This window comes from Argiope bruennichi, chromosome X2, assembly GCF_947563725.1.
Source record: "Argiope bruennichi chromosome X2, qqArgBrue1.1, whole genome shotgun sequence".
Lineage (NCBI taxonomy): Eukaryota > Metazoa > Arthropoda > Arachnida > Araneae > Araneidae > Argiope > Argiope bruennichi.
In genome coordinates, this window is record NC_079163.1 from 92,004,814 (window position 1) to 92,031,902 (window position 27,089).

Consider the following 27,089-nt stretch of genomic DNA (forward strand, 5'->3'; position numbering starts at 1 on the left):
AACAATTTCTTGCCTTTTTTCCCCCAATCATTCATAAGTTCGGTGTTCCATAAAGTCGATTTACGTGATAACAGACGTAATTATGCCTGTCATTTAAACAGAAAACAAAATGTTTCACGACATGATGCAAAGTATATGTGCTTGTTATTAACGCTTTACCCTTTGCTTTGACACTGTGTTTATATTTTACTTGAGAAAACAGATAATTGTATGAAAATTATTTTAATTTTAAATCCTGAGCTTAAAAATCCTGAGTTAATAAAAGCAAATACTGTGATTTTATTTTTAAAAAAAGTGGGTTTATTTTTGAAAAATCAAGAATACGAGAGTCAGCATGTATGAAACTGAAGATAGCTTTTCTTAAGTATTTTATTGTTATTCTGCTTCCTTCACAGAATTAAAGTTAGTTCCATTACGAGGGATTAAAAAAAAATATATAATTAATGGCTTAACACAAAACAGCAAAGTGGATTATAATTTAATTCGGCAAAAAAGTGTAGTTTTTATGATTTGTATTATCACATGAATGCTGAGCATGATTTGTGTATCCAATAATAAGATTTTTAATGCTGACAGGTTTAATTGTGTTATCAGTAAAAATGAATTTAGAAGATAAAATTTGAGGGAGCATTCATAAAAAAAAAAAAAAAAATCGCAACTGAAAATTTATTGACAAAAATATTTAAATACAAAACATACAAATCACATATAGATTTTTTTGTAACAATATTCAATTTGTTGTCTTAATCAAGTAATTCACACATAAGTAGTATTACTGATAAGTAAATACATGCTTAGATGGATTGCAACCATTAACACATAAGAAAATACTTTTCTCAATATCATTCAGGAGACCACTGGCACCGATACGAAATAAATGTGGATGTAACCATTTTGGTCCTAGTTCTTTTTTCATTAAATTTTGCCACAGAAGAACCTCTTTAGTTGAACGAATGCCACCAGCGGGCTTGAATCCAACCTTCAAAAGACAAAAAAGCTGAGTTAAAGTCGAGTTTTCTTGAAAAATCCGATTTTTTTTTTTTTTTTTTTTTGTAATTCTATTCCAAAAATTTGAAGACAAATTTAATAATTGATTAAAATTATAAAATACAATTAACTTGATTTTTGAAAAATGCATGTGTTTTATTTCTGTTTTATAACAGTTCAATCTATATCAAAATTTACTGTGAATGATTCATTATATTTCAAAATATGAGAGGGTCGAAAGAAAAAAGGGACAAGCCACATTTTAGACAAAATAAATCCAACACTGCAATTTGCTGCTTATTAATAAAAATTTTAATAAAGTACATATTTTTTATTTCTAGTGTTACTAGATGACAATGCATGTCAAAAGTTTTGTTTTTAACCGATGTTTCTGGAGCTTCTTTCGCGGGAAGAAAGTGTCAAGCAGCAAGAGTTTCGGTTATAATTATGCAATATAGGGGGAAATGAATTTCTATAATAATTCAGACGATTCTTATATAAATGAACACTTGGATAGTGAACATGAACTTACAGATAAGAAAAATAATTCGTCTACTGAAATTGGGAAAGAAATAAATGTGGCTTGGCATTATTTTCACTTGAAAAATATTTTCGTTTTTCAATTTTATTAAAGGTGATAGTAATTTTTATTTCATGTATATTATGCTTATAAGATATTTTGTGCATCTGTAACTGGCGTACTATTTTATTAGTCATAAAACTAGGTATTAGTTACCTTCAGACATTTATAAAATTGAAGAAATGTCATAAACAAAAATTTTGTATTTCTGATTTGTTTTAATTTTATGTATCTTATTTTTTCTTTAGTTAAAGTTAGTCGGTTTAATTTGGAGAATTAGAATGTTCCTTTCAAAACAGATGTTGTAATTTGAAGAAAAAAAATCGAATAAGTAAGAATTGTAAAGGAAGACAACCCATTGAATAGAAAATAATTCAATATACTTTTAAAAACCGCTTTTCTAAAACAACAAAAAAATCTTGGTTTAAAAGTGCGATAATTAGATCGTGAATAACACCTTTTAATACTGACACTTTTTTCGACGGCCTGTATACAATAATTTCAAAATGCAGTTTACTCACGAAAAACATTCCTACAGAATCTGTTTTATATTTAGATTCTGAATAGTAAATGCTTTTATAGTAAAATTAGGCTACAGTAGAAAATCTTAAAAATTATGCAACCAAAAATATCCTGCAGTTCATAGTTAAGATACAAATATAAGTTTTAAAAAAATTTCAAATTTTGAAGGAAGTGAACGTTTTAGTAACATTGCATCAGAATTACAACAATTAAAACTCAATTTTATCTCCCATACTCTGCATTCATTTTCATAAACTACTGTTAGTCAAAACAATCACATTCTAGAAAATAAACAGCATAGCAAAGGCACTTTACCAGTTGTGATCAAGCAAATTACACAAAATCAATACCAGGAAAAAATATAGGGAAATGGTTTAAAACATATGGAATTAAGTATCATTCAGTTATCACAGGAAATGCGCTTCGTACTTTAATGATGGCAGAATACAGTACAGAATAGTTGGGTATGTAGAAAATGCTGAATTGCTCTTTAATAATTACAAAAAAACTCCTTCTTGTATATTTTATAGTTTTTATCTTCAGGTCAGCTAGCAAATTTGTCAAGTTTATCACTATACAAGATTATTTTGAATTCAGATACAATCAGAATTTTGAATTTTAAAAGTTGATAATTTAATTTCTAATTTCTGATGAAAAATTAATGCTTCTAGTTTATGCTATTTCAATAATCTAACTTTATTTTTAGTAATAAATGTATTTACAATTTCTGATTACCATCAGAAACGCATAGCTACATGACGAGGGAGTAAAGCGAGCTGGGATCACTATGTGATCCCAAAAGAATCACTACATTATTCTTGGGAGTCGGTGAGCGGAGCGAGCAAGGGGAGTAACCCCCTAGTTTTATACAATAATTTTTAGATTTCCTTTTCCATTTGGCCACTCTAACAGCTTATGAATTTTTAAAAAATTATTGCACATTTTCTCTTATATTTAGATTTAGGGGGTTTGTGAGCTTTTGAGGCATTTTTAATATGAAATACAGTAGACTATCCAATCCATTCGACGATATTTTTGGAAGTGAATCATCTTTTTAAAGAATTAAGTTCAGCAGAACCGAACCAGCCGAATGCTGAATAACTTGCTAGCTCCGATTAGTTAAACGCCCGGCGTGGACAGAACCAATTCATGTTCTGATGTCAGACGAATCCATCACAATCGTTGCGTATGAACGTACCCTGTCGCTACAAACACACACAATTGGACATATATGATCCAACAAAACCCCCCACGTTCATCAATAAATTCCGTAGCATGCTTCAAAAGTGATAGTGTGGAGTGACTTCACCTCATCTTTCGCCGCTGTTTCTTAATTTTTAGAAGAAAACATGGGCCAATGACAGGCTTTATTACTGGCTCAAGGTAAGCAAAAATGTAACGGGACTTTGTCATTCCCTCGTTTCAACAAAGAAATTCTCTTCACAACAAAAAATTCACACAAGATTTACATCGACACAAATCTCGTTACTTGTTCAAGAGTTATTGAGGAAGAACTTTCGTATTACCAAGTTATTCGCAGGTCATTTTAAGCATCTTGGCTGGTTCAGTCATCTGACCTAAAACGTGATTTTTGTCAGTGACGATACTTAAAGAGCTCCAAACTTAACGGCATTGAAGGATAGAATTTTGCAAGAAGTATCCCTCCCTCAAGCGAACGACTGCCATGAATTCTGCCATCGAATAGTTGTACATCGAATGCACTATCTAGAGCAAACAGGCGAAGAACGTATCCGATCGTTTCTGTAACGATAGTAAGGTTCCACAAGTGATAGCAATAAAAGCTATTGCAAGTTAAAACACTTTTCTGTTGTTGATATTCATTTTTTCTCCACAGGATAGTTCGCATTAATCATCATTGGTATGCACGTTAAGAAATATGTAAATTGCCTGCCCCAAAGCACCATTTCTTCCCTTAGCGGCCGAAATAGAATTTTTTTTTTTTTTTTTTTTTTTTCAAAAATAGAAACCACATAATCAGGAAAGAATATGCACAGAATTTGAATGAAATTGACCGAGAACTTTTCCCTACAGAAAAGTCTAAATCTTTATCGAATGTTCCACCTTAATTTATATATATATCAAAATTGTAGCATAACGTTGAATAATGTTAATATTGAATTGCAGAAATAATGTTGAGCTCAAAAAAAATTAGTCCAACTAAAAAAAAGGCTTAAAAGGTAAGAGATCAGAATTTTGAGTTTCTTACATTTTTCGAGATTATAAATTGAACTACACAATGCAAATAATGAATGAATGCTTTTCAATACCTCATATCCTGTTAGATCATAATAAGCTCTTATTGCTCGAGCCATGGTCATTCCAATGGGCAATGTTGCATTAACCGATTCTTTTCCAGTAGACGTCTTTATAAAATCAGAACCTATAAATAAAGTCTATTAATTTCACGTGACACTATCATAGCAATTTTAGAGCTTTTTAGGGGGGGGGGAAACTAACGCATATGTATAGAATATACTTTCATTTGACTCAAATACTTTTCACTATCAACTCTTTTATCTGAAGAAATCAATGGCCATGAATATGCCAACACTTAAACTAGTAGAAACTATTCTACACAGAGAAGACTTCTTTAATTACTTATCTAGTGAAAGCAACATCTTAAATAATATGACATGGAAATTCGTCATAAAAAAAGATCATCCCAGACAAATAGCAAGACTTTTCATAAGATTACCACGAAAATTGGAGGTATTGCCTAGTTGTAGAAACCGAAAAGAAGCATTGGAGGGAGAAGTTACTTTAGAAGCCGTCATCCATGGAGAGATTACAGCATCTGAAAAACTTGATCTTAAACCTATAATTCATCTGATGGATTACCTATAATTCGCCTGTTAATTTACATAACACCTTCAGAAATATTGCAAATGAAGAAAATGACAATAGGCTCTATGGGAATTCAAATCACTTTGAAGAAGAATATTATATCATCATTAGACAGCAAAGAAGCCTAATATATTTAGTTAATTTTACTTGAAAACAAAACAAAAATCCTGCAAAAACTAGATAATTCATCTGCTATCACTAAAGTATTCCAGAAAGTAAAACAGTGATTTCAACTTTATAAAGCACTGAAAATTCTATAATACTTGCAGAACTAAAAGATTACAAAAACTAAACTCAGAAAAATTTCCAATGTTTCAGTGTTAGTTAAATGGCTCTCTATGTTCATGGATCACGACTCGGTCTGAATATGTATTCCATGAACTATTTAAGAAACTAACCAAAAATTTATCCTGTTCCAGACCAAAATCGAATTTGGTCCTGATCGAAACTGAAGCACAATATATCTAATCTGGAATCACATAAATTTAAAGTTGAAAGAATTGGCTTATTTATAATGTTACCACACAAAAAAAATTCAAAATATATTAAATAAATTTAATCTGATTTTCACTTACCAGCTGCCATACATACAATGCTTGCTTTATATATATTCTCAAGTGATCCAAGTTCCCCAGCAGCAATTATAGTCTTGAGCAGTATTTTAACTCCACAGGCCTTTCTCATAGCCTTCACTTCTTCATATAAAACTGGAAATAAAAATAAAACTATAAATAAAATCTTAACGAAAAAATTAATAAAAAATAATGAAAGCATGCACACAGATTGAAATTTTAAATAAATATTTTGGAAGAAAAATAATTAGAAAAATCAAAAACCAATTTGCTTCACGAAGCAAAATAACATGCAAGATCAAAAAAGGAGCAAGTGAAAACCTACTTTTGTTTGAGAGAATTAGGTACAATTTTACATCTCAGACAGTCTTGGAAAGAGCAGACAATTTTTACATCATAATAGCAAGCTTTTCAGTCTAGTAGGGTTAAAATAAAGGAATGATAAATTCAACTAGCTATTCTTACATAAGAAAATTTCGAACATCTATTCCGCAAATAATTGGCACATAATCAGAAAAGCAATTTAAAAAGAAGAAGAATTAAACTCCATTGAGAAAAGAACTTCGTTTGAATGCATAAGCTATTTTTTCGAAAGAAAAATATAATGAATATCTTTGAAATTACGAATGAATGAAACTAGGTTATTCGCCAGTGGCGGGTTGTCAACTCAAAATCCAGAAATGCTGCCAAAGATATTTCTCAATGTATAAAATACATTCAGTCTAAAACAATAGGAGTAATTTTCTTTCGAATGTTTACATAATCAGATGCGTTTTACGTTTGATTTTATATAATGAAGAGAATCGAGTATGTAGTATAGCTGTCTGCCCATTGTCCTATTGGATCCAAAATTAACGATTTGATGTCTAAACCACATATCAAAATTCATTTATTATGCCTAGTATGCTTTGGAGTTACTGCGTTCACATACATACGGTCAATTTGTACAATTGATGGATACAGTAAAAAATTAGATACATTTTTAATTATACAATAAAAATTATGTACTAAAATTCATTTATTTAGCTTGTTACTACACAAATGAACGAATCGACAAATTGATAAACAGTTAATCCTACAGATATGGTCCAAAATTTCATATAGATGTACAGTTCTAGTAATAAAATTATATGTTGAATTTCATCCATTTAACTCGCTGTGTTTTTGAGTCATTCTATTGATATATACATGCCTCAGATACATAAGCAGATTTTCTTTCTAAAAAAACACAGCTAAAATTTGCTGGGGTTCCATAATTTTGATTTAAAAGCAGTGCGCAAAATTTAATCCCCCTACCTTGTAGCATTTGTTAGTTATCGAGTTCATAAACAAGGGTTTTTCTGGAAACTTAATGAAACGCTTTATACTTTTCACTAGGCCCAGGAATCTTAAACGAAACGTATTGATTCGTCAAAATTTCATGGACGAATTTTTTGATGAACACAGTACTTTTTCTTTGAATACGAAAAAGTAAAAACTGCTGTCCACTTTTTTTGAACAAAAATTCCCCATTCATCATAAGATGTTAAATTTTATACATTTTAGTGGAATTAAATAAGCAACACTTAATATTTCCCCTTCTATTTGAACAAGAAAACTATATTTAGGTGAATGTGTTCACAAGACAATTTCACAAGCGCAGTAAAATAATTTTATGTGAACGATTGATTAACGAAGCACAGAAAAACAGTTAAATGTAACACGTACTAAGCCGGAAACATTTTTTCGTCCTAATACAGAAATGGAGAAAAGAAAAAAATAGGGTGAAAGGGAGATATCAAGAGAGTAAGTTTCTGATTTTCTCGATATACTGCCAGACTAAAGAGAAGCTATGAAGCACTCTTTCCCGAATACTTTGCTCTATTTTAACCAGTGTATCGAGATGGACACTTGTGTAGTGTATAGAGCTTGTTATCTGTGGACCATTTAAAAAGAGAAAAAATATCTCTCTGTCTCTTCTCATCAATATTAGAATGTATTGGACAAAACAACTTCGTCAGCATTATAACACACTCAATAAAAAAAATAGAATAACACTCAGAATATATGGAAACACTAGTAATGTCATTAATAAATAAAATAAAAAGTAAAGATCGAAAATTAGAGTTCTGAGAAACACAGGAGGTAACTGAGAACAAACGTGAGACAACATTATTAAAATCAACACAGAGAGTCCTATTACATAAATAAGAATGGAGCCAATCAGTAAGGTTGAAATTAAATCCAAGATTATGAAACTTATTTAAAAGAATTCCAAGTTGTTGTTGCTGCTACCGCTGCTGAAGATGATGATTATCCCGGGAAAAAATTGCTTGATAAAGAAAAGTTCACATTCCTTGTAAACGCTTTCTCCATGCACTTTTTTGTTTTCATATGGTCCACTATTAAGCCAACTCTTCTTTTACAATGATAAATTGCGGTTGCGAAAATTGCGAACATTTTCCTCCTTTCATTCCAGATATTTCAAGATTGAATGAAACAAATGAAAAAGGAAAAAGAAAAGAATACAACCTTCAGATATTCTTCCTAATACTGAAATTTGATTCCAAAACGCGGCCACCATCACCGACAACCCCCGTGCGTCATTCGGTCTTTGAAGGACTATGGGCAGGATTACACAGTATCCTATGACTTCGAAATTTTTAACTAAGAACTATACATAAAATCTCCACATAGCGGGCAGATTTTATTTACATGCTATTGGCATTTTCTGCAAGACCACCTCACCACCAATATATTAGCAAAAATTTTATTACTGTTTTGCATCGATCCGAAGAATGATTAAATTCGATTCCAAAAACGCTGAAATCCACGTTTCTGCAGAAAAGTGTATTGTCTGAGCATTTACAAAAACTTTTAAGAATGACTTCTATAAACCAAACAAAATAGTAAAGAAAGTCGAATGAAATTTCATATGATTTTAAGTGGATCAATAAACTTCAAAAGACAAAATTAAATATAATTTCTGTAAAATTCATATACATCTAATATCAACTTGAAGAGAGAAAGAGAGAGAAAAAATAACATTTTCACGTTGATCAGTTTAATAAACCTTGAAGTCACATTAAGGAGACATGAAACGTGTTTTTTTCTCAGCTTCGCTTATCAATTTTAATGGAAATGCCCACATGAGCTTAAAAAACAACAACAACAGTTCCCCAAATAGTAACAGCCTATATTCTTAAGTGTTTATCTTGGCATGATAGAAATATATACATGTGCTCTATAACAGACTGCATTAGAGTGCAATGTGTAGGTAGCAAAATAGCTTTCATCATACAGCTATGAAATTTTAGAAAAGCGCTGTTTGCGATTAATGCCATTCAATAAATAGCCAGCTCAGCAGAAAGGTAATTTGTATGCGAATATGAAGACCACGACGTTACAGGTGACGCGAGAGCATGCGAAATGTATAAAGTCAGCGCACGCAGTGCAAGGCAACTTAAAATGAAAAAAAGTCACATTTTTAAACATTCGCTGCCAGAAAAAAAAAAGTGGAAGTGATATCGTTAGTACAAAATGGCTACAAGAAACCTTCAAGACGCCTTACACATGGTAGAATGTTCGGAAGACTGGAAAAAGAGCATAATTCAACGAATGTTGCCGATGAGTTTGGAATCGACTAAAATTTTGTTTCACGCGCTTGGAAAGAGCTCCTCTCTTAACAGTGTTAAGCTTCAAGAGAGGTTGGAGGTAAACAGCCAAAGAAAACATCGGGAATAGATGACCGATATATAGAGATGCAAGGCGAAAAGAGACTGAAATCAGATAGCTGAAAACACTACTCAGCACTAATCGGACGATAAGTGTTCAGGTTTACAGTGGCTAGATGACTGCATAAAAGTATCCTATTCGCCCACTGCATACAATGGTGTAATGAATACAAAGACTGGAATCTCTTCAAAGTGGTCACATTCTTTTTACTGATAAGAGTTGCTTTAATCTCACAAACGATTACCAATGCCAATTTACATATAGAGAGAGAAACATGTTTTCATCCCGCTAACATCAGGAAATGAGACAATTAGGGTGGTCTTTGTGTACTAGTGTCAGGAGGGATAATGAAAGAACGGAGATCGGTATCTTTCTCATAGAGAAAAGACGACCAGAGATCGTTATTGCAATAAAGTTATCCTCTCCCACGAACATGAGTTACAAGTTACCATAGAACCACAATTTTTGCTTATGGATAATAACGAACGACCATAAAGATCTCTTAGAGTGCAGGAGCTTCTTAAAAGTGAAGATGTACGTCGAATAGATTGGCCAAAAATTCCCCTGATTTAAATCATCTGAACATATCTCGGAATGCTACAGGGAGATGCCTGCGACAAGATCGCATTATCTAGAAGCAAACAGACAATTCATATAGACACTCTTTGACGAAAGAACCTCTTGCAATTTCATTCAATAATTAATTTCATTAAATACTGAAAAGTTTTAATGTATCTCTAAAAGGAGTAACTGAAATTTCTGACAACATGCGCTATAGTTTTTTTTTTTTTCCCTTCTTCTTGTTTTCTTTATACACCACTACTGTTAACTAGAGTTACTGTTGAGGTCAGTTTATTTCCTTTTCTTCATCTACCAATTTTACGTAAGAATTCCATTAATAAGACAGAATTGGTTTGATTGTCGTCTTGTCAATTATCAGTCATTACTTTTTTTAAAAATTTGATTTGGAAATTTTCACACATAAATTTCAATGCAAAAAATTTACACTCTGTCGTTCTATAATTGTGAACCATAAAACATAAAGCCTTTTAATTGTTTTTTTTTTTTTTTTTGTTAAAAATAAAGTTTTTTAACAAGAAATGTCATAGAAAAACTGAGGTTTCTTCAACCATAAGAAATTTCAAAATAATTTATGCTAATTTAGCCCAAGTAGGCATAAAGGATTTGACGAATTTATTAAAGAAAATCCAGTGAGGTGTTTCAAAGCTAAATAATTCAATTTTGGAACTATAAAAATCAATAGACAGATCCTGCCACATATAAATCAATGATGTTACAAGGATAAATCGCGTTCAGGTCATACTATTATTTTTTTCGATAGTTTCGCCACATTTAAGTCTAAAATGTAAAATGAAGACACTAATATCTATAATTTCAGCATTCAAAAGCAAAAACAATCGCTATTTCTATAAATATAAGTATTAAATGCTTTTAATTATCGAAAAAAATATCTTAAAGTTTACTACGGCTGTCAAAATTAACAATGAGAGTTTTCTTAAATGGATAAATGGTATAATATTGTATTTTTAAAGAAAAAAAGGGGAGAATACAGGTTGGGAATGTATCAGAAGTAACTAAAAACCATATTTTTAATCTGCTTATTATTTAAGGGTAAAGCTAATTCAATTTCAAAGTCACCTTAAAATTTCCGAAATCAAATTAAGGCAATCTTTTTTTATAAAAATATATTTAAAAAACCTTTTGTCTGTGTTAAATAGGAAAAAAATATATGTTATCAATATAAAATCTGGCGGCTAAAATAGACTTCACAAAAATATGAGATGCAAATAGCAATACTCTAAAGTAAATTAAAATTATGTAATGCCTTCTTAATTTTTTTAAAAATAAATCGCTTGAGAAATTTTTATTCCTTTAATATTTATTATGTCTTTATAATTCTCATTTTTTAAAATATAAATTATTTTCTAATTTTTAATATATTTTCAAAATAATAATCACAATAGGTAAGACAATTGTTGTGTATTTCCGTATTTTATTCAAGTAAGATTTAATTTATCGTATCTGAATGTGTCCTTCCTCAAACCAAAAGTGTAGCATTTGACCTTGAGAGACGCCAGTCGTTCTCATTACGGATTCATGATTCAATGCTCCCAAAGTGATTATTTTAAACAAACACTGAATATGTTTTCTTTTTTCCAACTGCATGGTATTTTGGTATTATGAAAGAATTGTTCTGATAGATTTATTTTATTTTCAGAGTAATGATTCAGCATATGTCATCTTTTAATCGTATAAAGCGCGCAATTTTATTTCTGATTCTCAGAATATTATTTTTATGATTAAGAATTCTGAAAAGTTAAATCCTTTTTTAGTACTTATGCGAATTTAATCGCAATTGTTTGCTATATCAAAATTAGACATCTGCTTTTCTTTTATAAAGTGTGTATATACAGTTGCAGTTAACAATTGAAATATTTTTGAACTTAATTTCCATCTTCATGTGTTGTTTTCATCTAACTAAAATATATATGCATAAAATTGTTTTGAACATAAATATTTTTTTCTATTGCTGAAAATGTATTTTATCACCTACTTAATTTTTTTTTTTTTTTGCATTCTTTTTTTTAAAAAACTGAGATTTAAATAATTTGTGTTCTGCCAACTTTATTGATATATATATATATATATATATATATTCAAAAGAGAAGGTAGGTGTGTAACTGTTCCTTCATATTCAAGTTTTTTTGCTTAAATCTTATTTCATTTCGATAATGGCTTGTCTATCTAAAGGAAAATAAGTTGACCTCTATAACTTGACATTGGAATTAGGCCTGGATGTTACATCCCAAGATAAAATAATTGACCTACATGATAAAATAACTAAATCTGCATTCTATACGGATAACAAACAGTTTGTGACAAATACATACAATAACACTGTTGACGAACGGGAAAAGTTAGAAGAAGCAGAAATAAAGAAACTGGAAACAGAAAACTAGCCAAGGAAAGAGCATTTGAGCTTGAAAGGCTTAAGCTCCAACATCTAAGATATGGATTACCCCGTCGTCAAATAAATGACAATGGCAAACAGTTTGTCAGCGCCATCATGCAATAGTTATGTTATATATTAAATATTAATCAAAATGTAGTTCCTGTTTACCATCTAAAGCAAATCCTGCTGAACGTAAAAGCAGAGATTTGAAGCCTCGTTTGGCAATCATGGTAGGTAAGTAAAATGCAAAGTTTATGCCAATGAAAGATAGACCTTATATCATTCTATTCCAGAAATCACTTCATTTTTCGTAATAGCTAGTTGTGACAAACCTGATGAACTTTAGGTGTATGCCATGCATCATCTCTTATACCTTTTCAAAATGTCACATAGAACCAATCCCCTGTGACGCCTTTAAGGAAAAGAGGTCGACCTCCCAAACAATCTCAAAACCGATCTCCCAAATAACCTTTTAATGCTAATGACAATCCTGAGACAAACGCCAAAATATCCAAAATCACGCCACCTCGTCGAGACGGTTTTAGGCGGTGTAGGGAGAGGATGCAGCAGTTGCATTACTCTATCTTCTCTTTTGGATAATGGATGACGATGCCTCATTAGGCACGCATCCCATATTGCATTGCGATTGTTATGAGATGAAAATAAGAGAGGAGATGCTATTCTGTTAAAGTGCGCGCGTTACTGTCTTGTCTTTCGTGTTTGTGTTTGTTTTGTGTGAAATGTAATCTTTAAAGAAATGTTCTCGAAAACATAAGTCCTCTTGCTTCCACAGCACAGATCATAATGATTTTCATTTCACCACAGTATTTAATATTCTAAAATAATATTAAATATTCTACTTCACTTTAGTCACATTCTTATTTTCAAGATAAACGTTTTAATTTTTATCCTTTTATAATATTCTTTATACCTAACTTTAATTAATTATTTTATCAAAAAGGCAGATGTCAAAACAAAACAATAAAAACATGAAACTGGTTGAAACATTCTAAGTAAATTGGAATTTTTATCACGTTTATAATATATCTTAACTTTAATGAATGCCCAGAAATTTCTTTCTCATGATATTTATTGTATTTTAATTTCCTCATAATATTGTTTCATTTTCGATTAATCAATATTATTTCCTCCTTTTTACTTCACTAGTAAAAGGATGTTTAACCCTCCAGCTGCTTATCCCACGATTTCCACGGGTTGGCAGTTTAGTGTGTTTATTTTTAAGACTGCAGATTTTTATTATATCATATTATTATCATGTGACATATAGCATCAGTTCACTTTGAAAAATATTTGAACTTATTAACAAACATCGATCTAAATAGATTTTAAAAACTATGCAGTCAGAGGGTTAAAACCTTTTTATTTTGATTATTTTCTACATTTTAGTCTTTAATATATTACATAAGTCATAATTATAAATATTATGGAATCATTACATTAATTGTTAATTAAGGTTTTAAAAATTATAAAAATATTGTATCATCATTGAAAACCAGTAGATGTACAAAATTTTAAAAATCTAGTACTTCAATATGCGAGAAAAATCGATTACAATATTCTATCTTTGCAAACATGAAACATTTGAAATTAAATAAAAGTTATCTTTATTGTTGAACATTAATTTATTCAATTTTTTACGGAGATAGAATAACAATAAAAATTTATCTTTACTGATTTTATCATCATTAAGAAATTTCTAACCAATTACATTTCCTTAAATCGCCAAGCATAAACTAAACCATTTTTGATAAAAACAACAGTAATATGAGCACATATGAAAAACTAATTAACGCTGATAGTAAATTTCAAGACAATAAAAAGAAATAACAGCGAATTTTGCGAAATCGGCATTTTCCGGTTAAAAATCATTGAAAATAAAAAACAGTAAGTATAATTTTACGCACTTAAGTCTGAATGAAATTTTATAATCATAATACCTTCCCATTCGCCGTTGAGCACCAACTGACGGCTAATAACAATATCAATTTCTTTGGCCCCATCTTTGATACAGCATTTGATTTCTTCTAATTTTGTATCCAAATGATACTGTGCACTGGGAAAACCAGCCGCTACGGCAGCAACTGGAACATTTGACTTGATATCTTTTAAAGCCCTAACAGCATTTTTTACTTGGGCAGGATATACACAAACAGCACCAACATGGAATTCTATAAAGATATGTTATGTTTTAGAATAACAGAACATTGAGGAAATTTACTATACAACTATAAAACATAGTTTTATTTTGAAAGACAGCACTGCAAGGTAAAAGCTTTATGCAAATTTCAAATTATTGGTAAACTATTGATAATCATTATTGATATGCAATCTATAAAGACAGATAAATAGTTTTTTCATAAACTTATAATACCTTTAAACATTAAAATAAATAGCAGGAAATAACAGCATAAATTTGAAAACATGAATAGATAATTCTTTAAGGAAAAATTAAATTTGGCAAATTCCGAAACTAAATTTACAAAATAAATGTATTCGTAAGAAAAATCTCCCTATACTTGAATAGTATAATTAATAAAATTATAGTGATAAAATAATTAATACTAGTACAGAGATATGGATGGTGGCAGATGCACTCAGTTGTATTTGCGCTAACTTATTAATGACATCTATATGTGCCCAAGTATTGGAATGGTTGCCACAATGTAAACTTTATCTTTGTCGATAATATTTGGTTCAATGACAACGTACGACACTTGATAATCAATCAATTCTAATGTGAAAATGATACTCCAATGATCCTCCGCCCCTGATGAAGAAACAAATCTTTTGTGAAAAAATGCTGATGGCCCTAATTATTGTTCTTTGCAGCAAAAGATTAATACTCCGTTCAAAAAGAGTGTTAAAAATAATAAATAGGATGAAAGAAATATCCTTCAAAAATTTATTAAAAAGGAACGTATATAACTTTTCCGTGAAGACGACATTTAAAAATATATTTATAATTTTTATGTATGTGATATTAACGCAATCTAATAAAAGCAGATATTATTTTCAAGTTAATGCGAATTTAATCTTCATATGTTGCTTTACTTATTTAACAGTACAACGCGAAGTCTTCAATGCGCGGTGGACATTTCGAAAATCAATATATGTAAACATATGCAAATACGAAACTAAATTTGCATAAGTTTACTAAAATTAGCAAACAGCGAGTAAAAATATTATTAAAGTTACTTAATATTTAATTATTAATTTTTAGTAAAATGTTCATGCTTTCAATAAAGATTTTTCTCCATATACCGGATAAGATGTCACACATTTTCTCGAAAACTATGGGTCGTAGAGGTACAGTTATTTGATCATTTTTTACGTATTCCAAACAACGAATCTGGCTGTTAAGGATTTATCTGGTTTTAGTGGGACACCGTGTATAATACGGTGCATACCATATTTTCACTGCTCTATCACTTTGTCAGTTTCACATTTTATTTTTCGATTGTAGGTAGTTAATTTTTATTACATCTATAAATAAAACTTTATATGATAACTAAAGAATGAAACATATCCAGTACACAAATTGTTGTAATGTTTTTATAAATAAGTTTAAACAAAGTAAACATAAAATTGAACTTTATCTGTTTCGACTTTTGAATTGAAATTCAAACTTTTGAAGCAATGAATAAACTGTAATGAGCAGGAACACAAGGCTTCTAAAATAATACGGGTGTGAATGCATGTGAGAAAATCTGAAATATAAATTTCTATTGCAGCTTTGTCTAAAAACACAAATTAGCTCAGAAATATTTATTTACATGAAACATAACCAATATTACTTGATTAGTATTGAAACAAAGAAAGCCTTGACCAGGTCATTCAAATGCAAATTGATTATGTGTTTGATAGAATGTACACCATCCATCATGATCCATCCTATCCTTGTTATTATCACTGGCCAGTCTTTGGATATATACTGACTAAATTCAACTAGGTGATTAAATAAGCAAGAAATTTCCCAATTTTGAGGCCAATGAACTAAAAATTGGCAGGTAACTTCATCATGGATATACCAATCATTGATATATACAGCAACTTTTCGTAACATTGATTTTTGCAGTTAAATAAAGTCTTTCACAGGCATTAAAATTTCATTTAAGATTTAAATGTTTTCTCTCGGAAACAGCTCAGAATAAGGTAATCAATTTTCGTATAAATTCAGATCTCCTTTAACTCACATTTTTCATTCCTATCAAACAAATTGGAGAAATTTTAAATAAATATCAATTTAACAATCAAGATGGCCAATGCTGCAGACATGCAGGTTGGTCAACAATGCAGATTAGTCTATATATATATATATATACTTATAATAAAGATGAATCTGTGTGTGTGTGTGTTTGTGTTGGCACTCTACAGGCCAGACAGTTTGACCTACAGTTACCAAACATGGTATATACATATACTTTGGAGGTGTATAAGGAATGTGTACCTCGGAGCGATATTTTTGAATTTTAAATTTGAATTAATTAAAATTTTTGCGTTTTCCTGCAATAATTTCCAACTATATTACAGCACAAATTTGATTTATATATCATCAAAAGTTCAAAAAGTAATCTTTCAATGATACCAATGTTTTAACTTATAAATGAAGTTGCTATTTTTAATGAATTTTTAAAAAATATTTAAATCATATTTTTTAAATAATTTATTTTTCAGAAGATGAAATAAAATTTAACTTGCAAGAGCGCGATTATGAGTGCGTGGGAAAATTAGCTTTTATTAGGGCATTGCCATCACATTGACAAAAACTCATATTGAAAGATTAAGTAATTCTCACTGAAAACTAAACTTAGGAAATTGTAATATTCAGTATGTGTTTATATGGAATGGAATAAGTATGAAATGTGATATTTTCTAAAAATAAAAAGTAAATGCGAGAGGAAGGTTCCTATGACGTTTCAAAATAACTACATTATTAATTCAATAATTCAATTTTATTTAAGGTTCAATATTTACAGGATATAAATTCTAATCAAGGCCCAACAACTAATATCTAAAAATATATTCATGGGTGTATATATCTTATAAAACAATTGTCTAAATGAAATAAATACTTATATTTTATGTAGTTTGAATCAATAAATATTCTGATGAATTACAAATTTTAACTTTTTATACAGATCCTCTGTTCTATGAATCGTATTTAATAAAATATTTTTGAGACACTTTAAATTTAAAAAAGCTCTGATCAGTTACATTTAAAACTGACTGAGTTATGAAAATTTGGATGTCTCTATTATATAAAAACCTGCGATTTTAGAACTCTCCATCAAATGTTTTGCAGAAAATACACCAATCAGTGCTTGGACTTTCTCCAAGACTGATTGTCTAAAATAATGAAATTGTTGATTGTCCTAAAATAATGATATTCAAAGCTTTATAACTCGGTCAGACTTGATCGCAAAAGATTGGAAACTTAGATTGTCAAACTAATTTCACTGCTTATGATTTATGGGATCAGAGGGCTGTATAAAATTTAAACTTCATAACTGTTTTCAGAAATACATTTATAGATTGAAATAAAATATCATTTACCACATTTGAATCTTCTTTTAGGTAAAATGGAATTTCATAATGAATCAGAAAAATTTGTATTGAATAATTTTTGGTATTGCATAATTTCTTAAAAAAATTTCTGTGGAACACATAAAATAACAATGCTAATTCGAATTTTCTGTGGTCATATATTTTTTAAAAAGTACGTTAGGTTCCAGCAAAAAAGTTTTCGTATTTATTGAACTTTTATCTCTTCCATTTCAAATTCAAATTTAAATCTTATAGGACATGACAGAAAATCAAACATATATATTACATGCACTGAATAAGCTTCTATAATAGTATGAGGTATACACTATCAAAATTTAAAGCTTAAAAACATTTTGCTGAAGAAACTATTTAGAGATCAAGGTACATAAATATTTAATTGAAAATTTTAGAGAGCATTACTTCTAGCATACCAGATAGTCACCAAAGGTGACTAGTAATTAATAATATTCATTTTTTTATATTTTCCAGAATTCTAAATAAAATTTCAACTTCTTTGCAAAGATATCCATCATAACAAAAAATCTTCTGAGTTAGTTACAGTGTTTGCTGGATATGAAAGGATTATTCATTATGAGATAGAAAATTCTTAGAAGTACTTTTTTTTATATTCCATTCATTAACTGATGCAATTCAAATTTAATAACCTAAGTGAAAAACAATTGTCAAATATGACATATATCAATAATAAACAGCTTTCAATTAAATTAATGTATTGAGAAAGAAAGCATCTGATAACATAAGGTAAGGTGTATAAGCAATCATGTTTACTTTAAGAGATATTTGCTATTCAGGCTTACAGACTTTCTAATTCAGAAAAATCTTAAAACATTCCTGCTCCTATAAAAGCTATCTGCTATCTCAAAGAGAGAAAAGGTACTATTATTAACTTAATTTAGGAAAAGATAATAATAATGAGATTACAAATCAAGCTTGGGTTTCATATTTATGCAGCCATATTTCTATGTTGATCAGATCAATAATTCCACTGGTAAAACATAATACATGCTGGAAAATGTTATTTAAATAATTTTATGTTGTTAGTTGTGAAGAAACATAAATAATTCTAAATTAAAATTACTGTTTTTACCTTCAGAAGTAATTCCAAGTTGGTCAAGTAAGTTTTTATCAATAGGATTTTCAGCCTTATGACATAACCGGTAAACATTACATTCTGCATCATCACTAGAAAGAGTTGTTAAGTCAATGCAAGTAACTGCTCTTAAAAGAGAAGCAATCTAAAAAAAAAAAAAGGAATGTAATTATATATATATTACAACTAATTTTTTTAAAAAAAACATTATTTATCAGATATAAAGTAGCCTTTATTACAATAGCACAGAACTGAAAAATTGAGTACTCTACACTACAATAAGAAAAATACAACTAGTAATCTGAAGTTTGCTATCCTGCAAAGAAATAATCATATATGGTAAGTATTATAACAAAATGATAAAACTATAAAACAATACTGAATAGAATAGAATTAGATAACTGACTGAAAATTTATTTTATAGTAAATATCCGCTCCCAAACAGAATTAAACTCATAAGGTTTTAACTAATATGTGCTACCTTTATATACATAAGTTCAACTTTCAGCTATAATAATCCCAAAAATGTTTACTTTACACTGAATACTACAAGAAAAAAATTCACTGAGAAAATTATATTCATGTAAATGATTTGATTTACATGTGTTTCAACTCAATAAAATTTAACTCCAAACTATAAAAAGATATTTTTAAATTAAATAATTAAGAGAAAGAACTTTAATACAAGCTAAAAGTAAATACATCTGAGACATTTTCTGGCATCATAACGATAAAAATGTTATTGTTTATTTCATAGCTTGTAGAAGCTTGCTTGAAATTACAAAATCCTTTGTCAATGTATCCTTACTGTTTTTAAAAATCACAACTTGCAACTTCGCCGACATGGTACTGTGAATTCTAAGCCTGCGTCTTTTTATTTTTACACGCCTCACAAGGAAATCATTTTTAGAGTTTAGATTATATTTCTAAGTCTGTTTAAAAAAAAAAAAAAAACATTTGAAAAGATTCGATTACATAAAAATGATTATTTATTTATTTATGTATGTCCAAAAGTTCTGTATTTTGAAGTCTGATTAATCTTGACACATACACAAAAATACCAGATGAAACTTCCATCTATTTCTGAATAAATATTATCAAACAATTGTGATAAATGCAAATTTTTTCCTTTTAAAATAACCATACCATTTTGATGTTAAATCTTGCAGAGATGAATCTAGCTGACATAAAGAAGTATCAGATAATCCATTATCACAGTGTGTTTTAGGGTTAAATGAAATTATTAAGAGGAAAATATATTCTAATTTTAAAGCTACTGCGAAGTAACATAAAAATTCCAATAGACTCAGTAAAGGATGAAACGAAAATACAAATACACGGCAGACAGCAAAACACAGCTGAAAGGTACGCAAGAATACTACTTGCAGTAAACAGCAGCACACAAGCAGAAATTAGCTATTAAACAACCACAAAAGCATAAAGCACCCAGAGAGAACTCGCTGGAGATCAACACTGGAAAGAAAGAAATCACTCAACAATTCGCTAGAGATGAATACTCCAAAGAAAAAAATCGCTTAAGAATTCGCTTGAGCTCAACTACTTCTGATTGATTCACTTTCATCTGTGCGTTCCGCTCTTTATAGTTTCTGTTAGAGGCCATCGAATGTCCTAAAAAATTATTGTATCATCGCTTCTAATGGATAGATACATTGCCAAAATTCCAGTAGTTTTAAGAACTTTTATAAGATCGCAGCAGAGTCCAGGGTTCATAAATCTGGCATTCATACAAGCATCTTTCAGAGCTACCCGTAAAACTATCATCCTTATCATGAAACTAACTGTGCAGGAAAGCAATATTACAAATTTGCAACAGTACAGAATATTGCAAAACAATTCCTAGGAAAATATAATTTAAGATGCAAACATGGGTTTCAACACAAATTTGATGAAAATGTAATAACATACAAATATAAAACAAGATATTACAAACTAATGTTATTAACAAACTAAATGTTAAAATGATAAACAAACTAAATGTTATTAAAAGAAATGAAAAGTATAATGAAATACTTATTGTAGTGATCAAATAAAGTATATTTACAATTCTTGAAAAAATTGCTGCAATTTGAAATTTAAAAATTAAGCAATTTAATATGAAAACTACACTTTTAATAGAAAAAGCTTCCATTTTTGAAAATTTTAACACTGATTACTGATGATGGCAACACCAAAAAAATGGATATAAATATCTTGAATGATATTTAAGGAATACATGATAGAACTTTGCTTTCAGATATAAGTTCAAAAATAAATTGCACTCCCTAGTAAAATATCTTAATGAAAGTTGACTAATGATAAAACCTAACTAAGTGAATTACCTAAGTAATCACAACATCAGTGCTTATCACCAAAAGTACAAATGAAAAATGGGACCATGAGAAATATATATATATGTGTGTGTGTTATGATATTTTAAACTCTAATTTCAATTTAATTAATTTCCAAGATTTTATCTTAATTTAGCCCATAGTAACTTCATTCTAAAATATTCTCTTATTTCGTGATCCAATTCCACTTTCTCTACTTAATTAATTCAAGAGAAGCTTTGTAAAATTGCTGAATTGGCTAAAAACCTAACTTTCCCACACTCCACATGAAGGGCTAGAAAAATGTCCAATAAGCACATTCTTTTTTAAAAGATCCTTTTTTCCCCCCTGCCATGTCGACGCGTGTAGCAAAAATACCCATCGAAATCTTAATAACATATGAGCACTGTAAATAAATATTTTCCCCATCAAAATCTCAGGTTATATAAGATCAGGAATATAATGTTCAAAAGCTTTTCCCTCATTTCTTTCTGTGTTGTGTGTGTTCCTCGTTGCTCCTGCTTGTAAATAATGCGTGCTTCTCGAAGAAGAAATAAAACAATGTCACGAAATCAAAAGTTTCTTCACTGTCTTCAAAACTGCATTTTGCTTCACATAAAATAATGCTTACACACACGCATATATATAACTATCAAATCAATCCATCTAATCACCATTAAATGCATAGAAAATGAAAAATACAGAATCATGAAAAAATGGAATGGAAAAGCAAAATAAAAAATGGAACTGACAAAAGCACAGTAAACTATTGGATCTTTATTTAAGATATCAACAATTTACCTATAAAAGAAATTCATAAAATATAGGTCAAGATAAAAGTGTATAGTGAAATTAGCTTTCAGATTTCTAAAGAATTTTTAAATATCAAAATATTCATAGTAAGCATATGATTGATCATATTTGAAATATCAAAACATTCACAATATAATTATTGACAAAGCTGTGAATAGTTATATTGCAGCAGTTTGTACTATAATAGGTAAAGAGTGGATATATTACTATATCAGAAGAAAATCTAATTTTTGAATGAGTGAGAAACAAAGCCATGTTGTATTATCATAAACAGAAACCAAATATTAAAGTTAGCAGAATACTTGTAAAGGAAAAAAGTTATTTTCTTTAAATATCTGCTGTAATGTCTGGAATAGCTATGAAAGAATCAACAGTCATCTTTAAGGTAAATCAAGGTTAAATAAAAGCAATTATAAAAACAAAATTTTAGGGATGATTAAAGCCTGCTGGTATCTATTACTATCATCTAAAAGATTTGGTGTAAAAGAAAATAACTGATTTTTTCTTACTATGGCATGTCATTGACAAGTAAATACATATTTACCAAGCACCATTTGTAAACACACTTCTTGATCTTAAGAATAAAGATGGAATGAACTGCAAACGGTAACTCGATGGAATGAACAGCAAACAGTAACTCGATGGAATGAACTGCAAACGGTAACTCAGGCATAAGTTGATTCTGAAGTTGACATCTCATTTTGATGACTTTTTTAGAATATCCTCATAATTCTAAACATTAACAGCATATATATATATAACCATCCCTTCTTCAAACTTTCTCATTACACCTGCAAGAAGATGTTTCATTCTAAAGTACTCCTTCTAACTTGTATCCAGACATATATATGGTATATTTTTGGTAGAAGTCTGAAGTTTGCAGCCGTTTCCAAAATCACTTAACAGAGATGTAATAGGAGGAAAACAAGTCAAAATATTTACTCAGAAACACAGAGCTGGATGGACAAGAGGAAGCTAGTGAACTGATTTCATTTAATATGTCAAATTTAATGAGGAAGGGAGTAGAAACAAATCAAGCTCTGAGAACACTCAATTTTCCTGTACTTATCATTACGAATTTTCCCATTGTCCTTGTTTAAGTCTGATGCATATTTAAAAATGTAAAAAAATCACCATATGTAATCTTTGTGTGAACTTCTTAAAAACATAAATACCCACACTTAAAGGAGAAGCAAAGAAATGCAAATTTTTTTTCTCACTTTCTGGATTCAGTCATAATCAGAATGATAGTGAGTTTATAGGAAATGGTGTTCAGACACTATAGCATCTCAGATTATAAAAGTTTTAAATGGTTATAAAACTGTGAGAAATTCAATGAAATGACTTCAATTTGATCATGTATAATTTCTCCTTTAAACTGTAAATAAATAACTATAATATTCACATAGTTTCAAGTTATCTAATGATTTAAAATATAATGGATTTCAGCAAAACTACAGAAAGCCATATCAAAAATGATCAGTTAAGTTCACAAATTTTTAATGCAAAATCCAGACAGCTGTGAACTGTTAAGAAAGAAGTATTAACAAAAATATAACCTGTGCAGTTTTATCTTTTCCTGTTCTATCAGAAAAGCTTGAAACAGTTTCTTCAATAGCAGGCATGTTGATAAATACACCATACAACAGTGGACGAATAAATTCTAAAAAAATTTAGAAAAATATTCATAAAGGCATGCATAATTATATCTATGCTATTTAAAAGAGTTATTAATGCTACAGCAAAATCTTAAGAAGATACTAAAACCATGCATTTTTTCTTGATTCTTATTGAAAACATATATACATGATTCCTATCAGAAATTTGTACTAAGATATAAACTAAAAGCTTTGAAAAGACAAACAATCAGATATTTCAGAAAATTATACAAAAAAAAAAAAAAAAAATGTAAAAGTAAATTTAATTTTCTTGCACATAATTTTCAAGCAAATAAAAATATTAAACTACACTAATGTGGGAAAAAGAAACAATGCTATATTTTACAATTCTGATTTATAAAGTGATGCACAAAAAAATAAATTTCATATGTATAAGCATTTCAATTAATTTAATTCTTTCTGGCTAGTTAGCCTTCTTTGTAAAGGATTTATGCGAGAGAAAATTTAGATAAACATCTTAATATGAACAATTGCTAGAAATTTTGTGAAATGTTCATCATAAAAATTGAATTAAAAAAACATATTAAAGAATTCTGAAGGTTGTTATAATAAATATTTATCTTCTTACTAGTTTATTAATTCCACTAAAGCTTTAAAAAACTCTTTAAATTCCAGATTCATGATGTTTACACAATTGACTTAAATAATTATACAGTTGACTATGTAATCTGACAGATATGAGATCAGAGAATTACCAGATTAATAAAAGCACTAGATTTAAAGGAGTTCTTAAAAAAACTGTATTTTAATATCGAAACCTGTGATTACTCTACAAATATTGCAATTGTTTTGCTTATGTTGTTTTGTTTTATAATTTCTGTCAAATTTCTTTTAGAAATTCACATTTCTCTTATAGCATCAAAATGTTGACTATTGAATGATAATTTTAACAGTGGAAAGGACAAAACATGATATATCAAATGAATACTGCGCTGGCAAAAATACATATTGGGCATTTTGCAATAAATACTTATAAAAACAAGAATTATTAGATTGTGCATTTAGTAGTATAAAATCCATGAATTAAATTAACTAATCATATTCCAAAATTATTTTTATTGGCCTATTCAATACAAAGCTATAAAATACTAAAAATACTCCAAGTTATATAAACAACACAATTTCTTTCACATTTGACTGGGGGACTTGAGTAGTAATGAATTACAAGCGCAAATGAGCTTTTAAAATTTGTTGAATAGATACAATTGATATAGATAACAGTTCAATTCCATATTATTTCCTGATCAATTAAATTCAGCCTTAATTGAGAAAACACAAAAACTAATTATAAATCTCAGACACAGACAATAAGCTGCTCGTTAAATTAAGTTGGTGGATCTTGATTCATCCATGTCAATTTAATGTTTTTTCTTAAAACAATTTAAGCCACTCAAAAAAATTCTTACTAAGTAAAATATAATCCCTGACAGCTTTGGGGTAGAAAAATTAATGCTTTCCTAGTAAATAATCTATCAAAAAAGTTCCATTTAATCAATTGCACTGATCATTTTAGAACACAGCAGAAGTTTAGATAATTTACTCTCCCAAAATAAATTCAATGACAAAAGCAAAATACAAAACAGTAAAAGAACATAAAATATAGATAGACACATCAAAGAAAAAATTTATATACTTTATTGAAAAGCTTTACACTTTATTCTTATAAAAACCTTACATATTTTAAAAGAAATATTCCTGGTTATTTTTTATAATAGCAATATCTACTTTCCACATTTGTTTAAAAAAAAGTATGAATATGGACATTCATTTCTATTTTTACATACTATTACCTTTATTGCTATACTGAACACTTCTGAAAGCATGAAAAATTTCTAAAATGATTTTTAAAAAATGTATATATTATGTTTTTCATATTCCTCAAGCAATCATTTGCTTTTTTCATACACAATTAAATTCATATTTTATAACACAAAAAATTTAATTTTTTTCCAATAATTTTTTTTGTATCTTTCCAGATTTCATTCACATTTTATGGCTCCACTAAATGAGATTAGAAATATATTTTATGCTCATTCGTGGCCAGAAGAAAAAACGCTTTTTAAACGATTGTATCCATATCCAAACTTAGATATTCTAATAAATATAGGATGTTAAACATGCAGTCACACAACAAGGCCACCTATAACAGAGGTGAAGAGAAATTCAAACAAGTAAATTTCTAATAATGAAGACAAAATTTCACTTTGCTGCTGTCACAACTTTATCATCATATTAAGAAGAATAAACATATGAAATTGTATTACAAACAGAAATATAATCAATTGGGATAATCTGCTGAAGTTAAAATCATACTAAGCATCTCTTTGCTGCTATAAAAACTCTAGCCCCTGGATAAGTAAATTATTGTTATTTTAAATTTGATATATTATTTCAAGTTATCTTATTACAGGAATACCTCATTCGATTGCATATAAAATAAAACTTTTATTGCAACTTCCCAACATTAATTCGAAAAATGAACTGAAACGGACCAAAATAGAATTTTTATAAGTCATTTTCATCACAATCAACCTGCACTAACGAAATCAGGAATGCAAATGGTTTTATTAGAAATGATGAATGAGGATGCTAAATCACAACACAATCCTAATCGATATTAAACAATTTAATATAAAAAATTAAGAAAAATATAAAAGATTCTAAAGAAAATGAAAATCCCCAACCAAAAGTGGTTCCTTGATTAGTGGTTCCTTGCTTACGACAAATCTTGGACATATTTCTAAATTAACACTCAAGAGCCTATAAGTAAATTAAAAGAAAACTGCAGGATTTAAACTTGCTCAGTTTCAGATTTGTCCTTCAACTTCTATTTAAAATGAAAATATTTTGTAACTGTTTATTTCTAATACAGCGCCTACCGAGCCCGAACTGCATAATGTAAACAAACGCACGTGATTATTCCATCACAGCCAATATTCGCCCTAACGTCTCAATCACCATCCTTATCCCTAAGGGATGGGCGAATCCATCGCAAGCTGTTCTTTTGAGAAGTAGGAAAATATTAGATAGAGGGGCGTCTGAGTTAAGCGTTATGATTTATATGTTGAGCTGTATCTCAAAACTTTTCCCCGTGTGTTGGGCTCGAAACGGCATATTTGTCGAAACGCTGTGTCAACGAAGTGGCTTAAAACAGATTTGTTTTTTGTAATCTTTCAACTTATTTAAAGGATGATTATTTAATAAAAATTCCATTTCATCTTATTTAATGGATAATTATTTAATAAATTCCTTTTCATGCTTTATAAGCTTTTACTTTGTACATTATTTCATTATAGCGAAGGCTGAAGGGAAATGAAATAGTATTAATCTTTCTGTTCAAAAGGGAATTTTTCAGGTAGCTTTTAATTACTTTCAACTGC

At 29.2% G+C, this 27,089-nt stretch overlaps 1 protein-coding gene across 1 annotated transcript; it reads right to left on the reverse strand.

The window, feature by feature from the left end:
- Nucleotides 1-649: 649 nt before the first annotated feature.
- LOC129960741 (deoxyribose-phosphate aldolase-like) lies at nt 650-26,670 on the reverse strand. The gene is made up of 7 exons (XM_056074351.1): nt 26,394-26,670; nt 23,590-23,693; nt 18,888-19,035; nt 14,173-14,403; nt 5,530-5,661; nt 4,378-4,490; nt 650-979 (listed from the first exon to the last, which is right to left on the reverse strand). The coding sequence occupies exons 1-7, from the start codon at nt 26,443-26,445 to the stop codon at nt 773-775; spliced, it is 987 nt and encodes a 328-aa protein (XP_055930326.1). The 5' UTR covers nt 26,446-26,670; the 3' UTR covers nt 650-772.
- Between the last annotated feature and the right edge of the window lie 419 nt (nt 26,671-27,089).